Here is a 12,402-nt window from a genome sequence, read left to right as displayed (position 1 = left end):
GCTCGCTATCTACCCTTCCCCCCCTTCTGGTCACGGGATCCCGGGGTTCCTTTGGGAAACACCCCTTCCCTACCACGTGCCTAACATGGGGTCAACTCCCACCCCGGCCCCGTCACCAGGGTGACGCAAAACCCTGGGCTGGCTATGGGTCTCAGTCCGCCCTCCTTTGCCGTAGCGGCTGAGAGAATTGTAATAATGACAGGAAGGGAAGGAGAGGACGAGGCACCTGTCACTTATTCAGGGCTTCCTACATGCCAGGCGCTGCTCAGAACACCCCTCATGACCTGATGATGTAGGTGCCACTATTATCTCCATTCTTTTTTTTTTTTTTTAAGTTTATTTATTTTTTGAGAGAGAGAGAGAGAGAGAGTGTGTGTGTGTGCATGCACGCATGAGTGGGGGACGGACAGAGAGAGAGGGAGACAGAGAATCCCAGGCAGGCTCCACACTGTCACAGCCCGATGCGGGGCTCGAACTCACGAACCACAAGATTGTGACCTGAGGCAAAGTCAAGAGCCGGACGCTTAACCAACTGAGCCCCCCAGGCGCCCTTATTATCCCCATTCTACACAAGAAGAAACTGAGGCCCTCGGTCCACGGACTGAGGGATAATTCTCACAGGCCCGGTTCCCCCAGGAGACAAACCTTTCAAGAGGAATTTGCGGGAAGCTCCTTCTCTTAGACAGTAGCATTCTCTTTTCTAACCATATTCGGTATTCTCCAAAGTGAATTTGGGGGTGGGGAGGTAAAGGGAGATAGTTTCAAGGCAATTTCATGCCTAAGATCTGGAAATATAGAAAACTTTGATGATGCTCTGTTGAAGGGCACACTGTTTATCCAAAACAGGCTCGGGAAGGGGAAGCTGTCAACATTATCTCTTTCTGGTCACAAATTGCAGCCCTCTGATGGGTTTTTCCTAGAGTTTAATCTTGTGCTGGAAGCTAAGCTGATACCAGGAAGGTTTCTGACACGTCAATCTCCTTCCTGGCATTTTATCAGAAATTGATTCTCTTTGCTTTCCGAGGCTCGTGTCTTGGCCTTGCCATTAAACTTGGGTTACGGGCACTGTGTCTGCAGCCACGTTTCCCGCAGCTCCCAGCCTGACTGTGGGGGTCTCAGAGTAGGCTGGCGATTCGGGTGCGAGGGATTACGTGAGGTTCCAACGCACCGAAGGGATGAGGAGCGCTGGTCCAATCGGGGCCTGCTTGATTGTGACAAGACCTCTCATCCATCTGTGACTCTGATGGGATGAGCTTTCTAAACGGGCTACCTTGCCCCTGCCAGTCCTAAATTATAGCCCACAAGGTTTATTGAGCTCCTAGTATGTGCCAGGCACCACGCTAAGCACTTTACAGGTATTAAATCACTGAATTCTTACCACAACCCTCTGATGGCGGGCTCTATACTATCCCTACTCTTTAGAAGAGGAAGTCAAGTCACAGGCAGGATGGGCAACTTGCCTGAATGAAGGGGCTCGCCTAGGAATCCAGGCAATTTGTTTCCAGGGTTCCCAGGCTCCACTACTTTGCTAAGTGGCTTCTAACCCTGCCATGTGACTTATTTGCCCTGGAGAAATCAGTTGTCAGTGTCTTGAGGGACCCCCACCCTCCAAGCTCTCAGAGCTGCAGAGGCCAAGACCTCAAGAAGCAGAAAGGCTGATAACGGTAGCCTCACAACTGGGAATGTACTTGGCAGCTGAATGGAAAACGGATTGGGTCCTGCTCTGCCTAGAAATGTGAACTAAAGGGTTTCGTTCCGGGAGAAGTGTGGATTTGGAATGTCAGCTGTCATATCAGACAGGCTCTTGTAATCAAGTGCTATTAGCTTTCATTGTCTTTTTTTTTTTTTCCTTCTCTCTCTCTCTTCTTTTTCCTTCTTCTTTTTTTTTTTTTTTTTTTTGCTTATTTAACAATTTTTTTAATATTTATTTATTGTGAGAGAGATAGTGTGCACGCACACAGCCATGCATGAGCAGGGGAGGAACAGAGAGAGAAGGAGAGAGAAAGAATCCCACACTCTTAGTACAGAGCCTGACACAGGGCTCGATCTCTGTGACCGTGAGATCATGAGCTGAGCCAAGATCAAGAGTGGGACGCTCAACCGACTGAGCCACCCAGGCGCCCCTATTTTTTTAATTTTTAAACAAAGGGGTTGAGATCTGTACAGATGGAAGGGCCAGCTCCCCATTCTCCAGAAGACTGAAGTGGCAAGAGTGCTGAGCTCTGAAACGAGGGAGGGGAAGGGTCTGTTGACTGCCTGCTAGCGGGGGGCCTGAAACTTACAGTACAAGTTACCAGCCCCACTGGCCTCCTGCAATCAGCCAAGCAAGGTGCTCAGAGCCAAGGGCCCGGGAGAGATGGCTTTTAAAAACTGAGGTGCTAGACGTGCCTCCAAATCCTTCTTAGGACAGCTGCCCTGCTCCTAGCCCCCCCAGGCATGGCCTGGAGAACATACCGGGGCAGCCACTGAACGGCCCCCGGTGTGCCTACCTCAGCCAAGGGCAGTCACACTTAAACCTGGCCAGCATTCTACAAGGTGGCCTAGAAGAAAAGCTCTGTTTCTCTTCTGTTGTTGGGAGACAAATTGGGAATGTCAGTTTTTAAAAAGCACATACCCTTTGAGCCATCAATTCCACTTTTGAGAATTTAAACTTTGGCTATTCCTACACGCATGCACAAAGATGTCTGCTCTAGAGTATTCTTTTTTTTTAAGTTTATTTATTTATTTTAAGAGAGAGAGAAAGAGACAGCGTGAGTTGGGGAGGGGCAGAGAGAGAGAGAGAGAGAGAGAGAGAATCCCAAGCATGCTCTGCACTGTCAGCACAGAGCCCAACTCAGGACTCGAACCCACAAACTGTGAGACTATGACCTGAGCCGAAATCGAGAGCCGGACACCCAACTGACTGAGCCACCCAGGCGCCCCTAGGATATTCTTTAAAGTACTCTCACGATAGGGGCACCTGGGTGGCTCAGTCGGTTGAGCAACCGACTTTGGCTCAGGTCATGATCTTGCCGTCCTCGAGTTCATGCCCCACGTCGGGTTCTGTGCTGACAGCTCAGAAGTTGCAGCCTGCTTCTGATTCTGTGTCTCCATCTCTCTCTGCCCCTCCCACACTCCAGCTCTGTCTCTCTATCAAAAATAAATAAACATTAAAAAAAAACAGCACTCTCGCAGTAGCAAAAGGCTCCTGATAGCCTAGAGAGTCGTCAACCAGGATCTAGTGATATATTTACAGACAAGTCCACAATTCTTTACATATATTTATTTATATTATTTATTTATAGGGTTTTTTTAATGTTTTATTTATTTTGAGACCATGTGAGAAGGGGAAGGGCAGAGAGGGAGGGGGACAGAGGATCCGAAGCAGGCTTTGTGCGAACAACAGTGAGCATGCTGTGGGGCTCAAACTCACAAACCGTGAGATCATGTCCTGAGCCAAAGTTGGACACACAACCGACTGAGCCACCCAGGCGCCCCTATATGCATTGGTTTAGTATCAAAACCTGATCTGAACTGATATGAAACTCAATGTTTATCCCACCTAGGATGAATATTCATATTTCCCTGCAGATATGTTCATGTGTTTGATTACAGGGTGTTGTCCCAGACCATACTGGGATGGTATTACTTTCTAAATTCTAAAACAATGAAAGATATTTGGCCCCAAAGGTGTCAAATGAGGAACTGCATTTCTGAGCATTCATGATGGAGCACTGTACAGCCATTAAAAAAGAAGGAATGAAGTCTGTGCACATGGCCTGCTATGGAACGCTAAGACGTGTCATTAAGTGAAAAAAACAATGCCAGGAAAAAAAAAAAAGCAGCATGTGTCGCTGTGCTATCAGGAGGACAGAGGACAGATACGCTCTGCATAGTTGTATAGCTACAGAATACTTCTGGAAGGACACGGAAGACATTTCTTACTGCGGTTGCCTCTTGAGAGGGCATCTGGGGGACTGATAGCAGGAGCACTTATCCCTTAAACAGCCTTTGGTATTGACCATCAGGTCAGTCAGTCTCTCTTTCTGCCTCTGAACTGGGAGAAGGAACAGCTGGTAGGGAAGAGAATCAGGACAATGACAGGTGCGCAGACAAGAGGGAGCAGCGGCATGTCCCTGGTGGTACACAGAGAGGCCTGTCCAGCTTTCCCCATCCCTGGAGGCAGCCTGAATCCTGGACTCCCTCCTTCCCTGTGTTCCCTTGAGATCCGGTTCCTCCTCTGCTTGGCAAAGATGGAAGGAGTCTCTAGTCCTTGCACCGAAGGGCTCTGCTCAGCAGCAGGAAGGGCCGTGTGTGCGTGCGTGTGCACTTGTACGTGCATACAAAGGGGAAGCTTAACGTTTTCTAGGTGGTTGAGTTAAATGACTTTTGCAGTCCTTCACAAAGTGAGCTTAGCAGACGGGTGTGCTGGGAAGAGCATTTTTCAGAATCTCCAATCGGCTGCAAAAGAAGGCAGTCCGTCGTCACGGGAGCCTCTCAGACTGGCTCAGGGCGGGGGGGGGGGGGGGGGGGGGGGAGGGGGGGGGCGGCGGCGCATGAGCTAGCCTGCCTGGGGCCCATCCGCCTGGGGGCACACAGCCAGGAGACTGGAAGGCTGGAATCAGTCCAAAGTCCAGCTGGAGCAAGGGAGACCCCTTCAGCAAGAAGCACAATCGTGCACTCTGTCCAAGGGCATGGATACCTCTCCGTTAACTGCCAGACATGCTAAAAAATGGTTAAAATAATGTAACGCCTAACGTTTATGGAACGCTTAGGATGGGTCCTGGCACCGCGCGAGGTACTTTAACACGTTACTGCCTAGTAGACACAATCTCGGGAGGACAGGGGTCAAGAGAATCGTCCAAGGTCCTATGGCTGGGATTTGAGGCAGAAGCACATGTGGCTACTAATTCGGTCTCCGGGAGTCCCTGTGTCTCTGTGCAGCAGGACAAGTCTCCAGTGCCACGTCGGTGAGCCCCACGGTGCCGTGGCCACCAGTATGGACGCTGGAGGGGCGACGAATCAAGATCTGTTCCCTCCTCGGTGGTTTTCTTTTTTACTTTTTTAAACACTGTGTGATAAATCTACTTCCTAATGATTTTTGAGTAAACTACAATGACCACAATTTCAAAGTCATTAATAATTCATGACCGAGGGCCATAAACACTATATAATCTCCACAGGCAAGAAACCACGAATACTTGTTAGCTAGCGACAAGGCTGAGAATATCTTTGCCAGCTAAACGGAAGTACGTACCCGCTTCGAGCTACGCCTCCCATACGCGTTTCAGAAATGACCGCAGCCCTTCCAAAGCCTGGGTTCCAGCCTTCTTTCCCTCCTCCAGCACCCCACCCCCTGCGGTTTTATCTGTGCCTGTGGCACGGCTCGAGGACTGAGGTGTCCTGGGGCCAGGCAGCCAAGCAGAGCTCAGGGAAGGATCTGAGCTGACAGCCAGGGGTTACTTTCACCTGTGGCTGCACACCTGTGGCTGCACACCGGAACCCCTTGGGGGGTGGTCACAAAATTCCGAAGCCTGGGTCCCACCCCTGGAGATTCCGATTTAACTGGTTTGAAAAGAGGCCTGAACTTCGGGGTATTTAAAAAGCTCCTGGGGATTCTAATGTGCAGCAATGTTGGTGACCACTGCCACGGTGTGGTTGCTGCTCTCTCTTGGCCACCGAGCAGGTGTGTGTGGAGGCAGGCATGGCAGAATGGAGCGCCCCACCGAAAGGAGCTCTCCTCAACACCAGCCATTGCCCGGTGTTGCCTTAAGGGAATAAGGCCTCTGTGGTCGTTCTCCATTTTAGCAAAGAAGCCAGAAGTGCGCATTGTTCTGTGAAAATTGTAAATGCGGATGCCTAATTTTTAAAAAAGGTGTAATGGGGGAAGGTGTCTGGGTGGTTCAGTCAGTTAAGCACCCGACTTCGGCTCAGGTCAAGATCTCACAGTCTGTGAGTTCGAGCCCCGCGTCGGGCTCTGTGCTGACAGCTCGGAGCCCGGAGCCTGCTTCGGATTCTGTGTCTCCCTCTGTCTCTGCCCCTCCCCCACTCATTCTCTCTCTCTCTCTCTCTCTCTCTCTCTCTCTCTCTCTCTCTCAAAATAATAAACATTAAAGATTTTTTAAAAAATAAATAAAAAATTGTAATGGAGTCCGGGCCAAATAAAACACATCCTTGGGCTGAATTTGGCTGTCAAGTTCATTGCAAACAGCCTCCCCTCCTCCCCTCACCATGCTGGCCCATGACGGCGGCGCGGAGAAGTTCCCAATCCCAACCCGGGGAGGAAACAGCACGTTCACCTGCCACGGTGTGAGCCGGCCCGTGTCACCTGACCACCGGAGGAACACGAAGAACCTCCCTGTCTGCTTGTTCCCACAAGCTTGTCTTTTCCTTGCCGTTCATGGTGACAGAGTCTGATCTATACCCGGCATCCTGTGTAAGGCACAGAGTGTCAGGAAGAGCAGATTTCACAGGTGGCGTGGGAGGGATGCGGAAAGGGGAGGAAGGTGGAAAAAAGCACGTTATATCAAGATGAGCATCTGCCAGCTTTTGCCATTAGTTTCCTTCTCCTATTTTTCTAACCAAACAAAAGCCCTGTGAGGAGAACCAGCACCCTCTTTTTCAGAAAGGCCTGAAACCATTTTAAATCTCTCAGATATTGTGATAAATATCTCCACTCTCTTGGTTTGTTTGGGTTTTTTTGTTTGTTTGTTTGTTTCTCGTTCCAAGCTCTTCGCCAGGCGGAGTGATCTGAAATGCTCTGGGGCAACTGGCAGGATGGGAGTAGCCAAGAAAGCGGCAATTAGGAAGCCCTGTTGCCAAGGAGAAAGACTGAGGAGGAAAAGAGTATCTCAACTAGTTACCCGCTGCCCTGCTTTGTTGATTCCCAGCAAATTTCTTAATGCAGATAAATGGGATGCTGTTACTCTGTGATCAAAAGCCTCGGTTAGGTCGAAACAATTCATGCCTGGCTTGGGAGCGGGGAGCGGGGGGTGGGGGGGTGCTGGTCCCCCCACCCCCAGGTCACGTCACCAAGGGGGGGACCAGGAGCCTGCGGGCCTGTGCTCACTCCTGTTCCGGGCTCCTCTGCACCCCCTAGTCTCTGGAAAGACTTTGCGGGAGACGTGCACATCTGTTCCTGCTTCCAGAAAAATGTTCTTACCAGAAAGGAGTGATGGAATCCACCCCGGCTCAGTTTCTAGAACGTCCACTGGGGCTGACACTTAAATCTTTTTAGTAGCACCCAAGTCCCTAAGTTATCTCTCAGCCCTCGTCCCAGGTAGGCTGCTTGAATGAGAAGAAAACCCATGGTGGCTGTTCTGGCTACAGTTGAGAAAGGAGACAAGAGGGGATGGGATGACAGCCATCGCAAAGGCCCTTTGCAGTCCAACCCCAACCTGCCTCCTCAGAGCTGGTTTGGGAGGCCAACACAGAGGACACAGACATGGAAAGAGAAAGACCAAGTGTTGTGGCCATTTCTGAGCCCCTGGACCCAGCTTAGCCTGGGAAATTCCTTTTCATTGTTGGAATTATGTCACTTTACAAGCAAGAGTGTTAACATGTAAGTGTTGATGAATTTCAGGATTGGTCGATACTTATGACGAACCACACGCCTGCATACCCATGTACCCCTACACTCGTCTGTGGCTAAAGACTCCAATTCAAACTCCCATGAGCTTGAAGATGTCATCAAAGGGCCCTGCAGTGACCTATGGGTCCTTGCTATCACTGTGTACTCCCAGGCTCAGCTAGTCTTGCAACTTTCCCTATTCGTGTCTCTCTGACTTTGACTTTGACCATGCTGCACACCCCGAGACCAGGGCTGTGTCTCTCTCATCCCTGGTGCCGGGCACAGAGCAAGTGGGCTCGGTGTGGCAGGTTTCAAGAAGGGCCACAGTATCTGTAGATTTCTCACCCAGAGGTGAGACCTATTTCCCCACCCCGCGAATCTGGGCTGGCCTTGTGACCTGTTTTAAGGAAACAAAGTAGCAGTAGTGACACCAGCTGGGGGGGGGGGGGGGTCCAGCAGCTTCCACTCTTCATGTGCGTGGCCCTGTGAACCTCCACATGAATAAAGCTGGCTGCCTTGCTGGTGGACGAGAAAGCATTCAAAGAGAGCTGAAGCACACTACTGATGCTCAGCCATCCCCAAGGCGACACGGCGGCTCACTGCAAAAGCCTGAGTGAGTCCAGCGGAAATCAGCAGACCTGCCCAGCTCCAATGGCCGACCCACAGAATCACCAACTGAATGCACAGTTCTTGTTCCACATCCCTGAAATGTGGGTTTGGGATTGCTCAGTTACACAGACAAAGCTAACTGACACACTTCCTAAGAAATTGTCACTACAATGTAGCGACACTTTGGTTGAGAGCTCTAATTGCCAGCTAGCATTTGGTCCCGGATTCAAGCTGGAGACTCAGAGGGAAGCAAGAAGGAAATCCAGGAAAACTTATTCACCAGCATGCTCCCTCAGGTGCCTTCAAACAGAGTCGCCTCCCACCCACCCTCACCAGTGACACATTTACCTCTTTTTTCTCCCGCGAGCAGGACCGGCTTCTGTCAGCCTTCCGCGGAATCTGACCTGTGGCAGTTCAAAAGCAGAACCAGAGATTAAGGCTCTTTTAAAACAGCTAGTTTATCACCGTGAAAGCTTTTTATTTGCAAACTGAATAGACGGGACCAATCATAATCAAATGATTTTAAGAAAATGTAGCCTATTATTATAGTGGGAAAATGGCATGCTCTTGAAATAGACCAACAGCAAGGAAATGGTAATTCACACGCTCACGTTATTTGACTGTAATGAACAAAGCCTCAGCTCTTTAATCTGGAACATTATCTGCACTCTGCAAGGGCCGACTGTAGATTTCCCAGTCGAATTACATTTTTATTAAATTGTTTGGAATTATATAAAATGCCTTCCACAAAAATGCCTTCCACTGTGCGCATACACATAACCTTTGATGAGTGCACACCAATGTGCTTCGCCAAACCCCCAAACTCAACACCTAGGTGATGGTGCAGATGTGAATTAGCAGTAATCACCCGCATCTCCCATATAACAGGTAATTTCAGAGAGAATGTTGCTTTTCTTAGAAAATTGGAAGACTAACATTTGAGAGTGCGCATAAATTCAACAGCTCAACATCATTATGTTTAAATATGCTGTTCCAAATGCAGTTTTCACAACTTTTATGGAAGTGTCCATTGTAAAAGGATTCCTTGATGGAAAATTAATGGATGGCCTTGGTTTTAAAACACAAAGTGGGAACCTCTGTGCTTTGGCAACGTGTCTTCCAAACTATCCGGCCTCACTCTTGGGTGGCGATTTATGAGGAAATCACAACCACATGTCCCGTGAGCCAAGAGCACGCCAAAGCAGGAGGAAGAAAGCTTAGTGATGACTCATCAAGAGGCAAGAAGTGGGGACTGACTCTCAGAGGAAAGATGTTTGTCTCTGGTTGTGGTCGCTTCTGGTAGGTCTACACAGGTGTGGGGGACCTCATAGCTGGTGATAAAGCACAAGTCAAGGGATGATGCTCTTTCCAAGAAAGTGAAAATAAGGGGAAAAGCAAAGGTCCACAGATGACCCTCTGACCATGGCCAAATTTTTGCACCAATATTATAAAAGGATCTAGAAAAGAGGCTGCTGGAGAGTGCATAGACACTCTGGATTACACAGCATCGTGGTATGATAGATGTCTTCTGGGTTGTCTGCTCAGCTCACAGGGACACCCCTAAACTACTTCCTTCTCTCTCACTCTCCTCCATGTCCTCAGCGGGGACCTCCCTGGCAGCCATGACGTGGTACAGGACCCCAACCCCAGTATGGGGCACTGGGCATGGGCCCCTGACCCAACCACAGTCGATCAGAATGCCAGCCCCAGGAATTTGACATTGGTTTGGAAAGACAGAGAAGACAGAGGGCCACAGCAGGGCTATTTCCACCTGTGAACTTTGATGCGGTCGGCACCCTCCTGCCTTGGGGGACAGACTGACACAGAATGCCAAGGCAGAAAGAACAGATCTGAAATTGACTGCATACCTGTCTTTGCGTTCCACAGACACCCACTTAATGTACCACTGACATGCTGGATGCCAACAGCGGGGGAAGGCCGTATGTGTGTGCGGACAGCGGGTATATGACACCTCTCTGTACTTTCTACTCAGTTTTGCTATCCATCTAAAATTGCTCTAAAAAAGCTTATTAATCAAAAAAAGAAAAAAAGACCCAGAATCAGGGATCAGGTGATCTGGGTCGTTGGGCCAATTTTATCCCAACCTCCTGCCCCCTGATGCTCTGGAGCAGGAACTAGGGTGGACAGCACCCAGAAACCCTTGTCCACACCTGCCCTAGCTGTCAGTCAAGGGACTCGTCGTAGGCCTGAAGGCCAACGAGAGAGGATGGCATGTCGGGTGGTAGGGCACACAGGGCAGCACCAGGAGCCCGAAGATTGGCCTGGAGCTCGAAGGGGACAGAGAGGGTTGGAGACCAGGGTGTTCACAGAAGCAGTCCCGAGGCGAGTAGGATCCCAGTAGGAGCAAAAAGGGCCCAGAGTGAAGCTGGGGAGAAGGAAAGCAGAGCTAGGCCAGGGGCAAACAAGGCAGTCCCCAGAGCCTGGCTATAGCTCCTCCAATGCTAGTCAGACACATGCCAAGGGACCTGGTCCAGTGGACAGCTGACCAGTTTACGGGAGCTTGGGTAAGTCGCAGGATCCCACAGGATCTCTCTGGGCCATATTTTCTTCCTATTTTTTTTTTTAATTAAAAAAAATTTTTTTTAATGTTTATTTTTGAGAGAGACGGGGCATGAGTGGGGGAGGGGCAGAGAGAGAGGGCGACACAGAATCCGACGCAGGCTCCTCCGGGCTCTGAGCTGTCAGCACAGAGCCCGACGCAGGGCTCAAACCTGAGAACCATGAGATCATGACCTGAGCCAAAGTCAGATGCTGAACCGACTGAGTCACCCAGGTGCCCCATTTTATTTTTTAAATTTTAAATGAGAGTTAGGCTAAATCACCTCTGGGGTTGCTTTTCATCTCTAAAATTCGGTTACGCCAACAGAGAACAGTAAGAAAAGTCTTAAGGTGGGCCATAAAAACAAAACATTAATACAAAGAACACAGAGCTTGACTACTGAATTTTGAAAGCAAATCTCTCTCCTGGAGTTCATTAGAAGCTTCTTATTCATGGGGCGCCTGGGTGGCTCAGTTGCTTAAGCAACCAACTCTTCATTTCGGCTCAGGTCAAGATCTTGCGGTTGTGGGATCGAGCTGCGCGTTGGGATCCGCCGTGAGCGTGGAGTCTGCTTGGGATCCTCTCTCTCCTTGTCTCTCTGCCTCTTCCCCACTCACGCTCATGCACTCTCTTTCTCTCAAAATAAATACATAAACTTCAAAAGGAGCTTCTTGTTCATTAAATTGGGAAACAATTTGCTTACTTTCCAGTGAAGAAAATTCACTCTCATTATACACGCTTGTTCCCTAACGCCTGTGTCCTCAGGCCACTGAGCCCCTCTCTCTCTGTTCCAGGAAGCTCAATGTGGAGACTGCTCCTTCTCACCAAGGACGGAAGAAATGAGATTACATTGCCCCTGTCTACTGCACTTAGCTTCTCGGAGTATCTTCCTACTTATATCTCGTTTTATTCTCATGACAGTCAGGGAGGGAGGTGGAAGAAGGTGACATTAATATCAATAAATGCTGCTTGCAAAATTAAGGGGGTGTTCCCCTGCATTTTGCAAGGTGACCTGTCAGCTTCAGCCATGAGACGATAAATAAGGCCAAATGTAAATGATACACGTGTACGTCGCGTTACAAAACCGATGTGTGCCCGGGGAAAAGGAAAAAAAAAAAAAAGGGTGCGAATGCATATAATACTACGCTCCCACTTACGACTTCAGAGAGATTTTATCCGCACTTTGGATTTATTTTCAATGGTTCGAGGATTCTGACACTTTGGTTTTACTTTGCTCTGGAGGCAGATAATAACATTCATCGCTGCCATTTAGAAGGGAGGTGCATCTTGCTTGGATGCCAGCTTCTGAAGCCAGCAGGCGAGGGAAAACCAGCGTCAAAATTACCCTCAAAAAAGCCTTAAGCCTCCTGTGAAGTGCAGGCCACAGGACACAGCCTTTTACATCCACTGCTGTGGACTACTTAGGATGTGAAATGTACGGTGCATGATAAAAATACATATGCCTGATATCATTTGATGGTATTTCTAATTAAATTATTCATATTGTAATTACTCCCTCTATTTTTCCTTTAGGGTAGAAGAGTGGCAGCGGGGGAGGCTGAGGACCAGGCACCAAGTTCATGAATGTGAATGCTCCACTGAACCGGACACCTACTACGTGCCAGGTTCAACACACAGCCTTCATCCCCTGCATCCTCAGAACCACTCCTGGAGGTCAGGGGTC

At 49.3% G+C, this 12,402-nt stretch overlaps 1 protein-coding gene across 1 annotated transcript in view; it reads right to left on the bottom strand.

The window, feature by feature from the left end:
• Positions 1-12,402, bottom strand: part of KATNIP (katanin interacting protein) — a 194,434-nt gene that overhangs the window by 167,217 nt on the left and 14,815 nt on the right. The window contains exon 2 of the mRNA XM_027051144.2: positions 8,507-8,562. Within this exon, the coding sequence (XP_026906945.2) occupies positions 8,507-8,562 (56 nt within the window). The remainder of the gene's footprint in view (positions 1-8,506; positions 8,563-12,402) is intronic.

The sequence above is a fragment of the Acinonyx jubatus genome, chromosome E3 (genome assembly GCF_027475565.1).
Source record: "Acinonyx jubatus isolate Ajub_Pintada_27869175 chromosome E3, VMU_Ajub_asm_v1.0, whole genome shotgun sequence".
In the NCBI taxonomy this organism is placed as follows: Eukaryota; Metazoa; Chordata; class Mammalia; order Carnivora; family Felidae; genus Acinonyx; species Acinonyx jubatus.
Note: the sequence above shows the minus strand (reverse complement) of the source record. Positions and strands in the feature narration are given on the sequence as shown.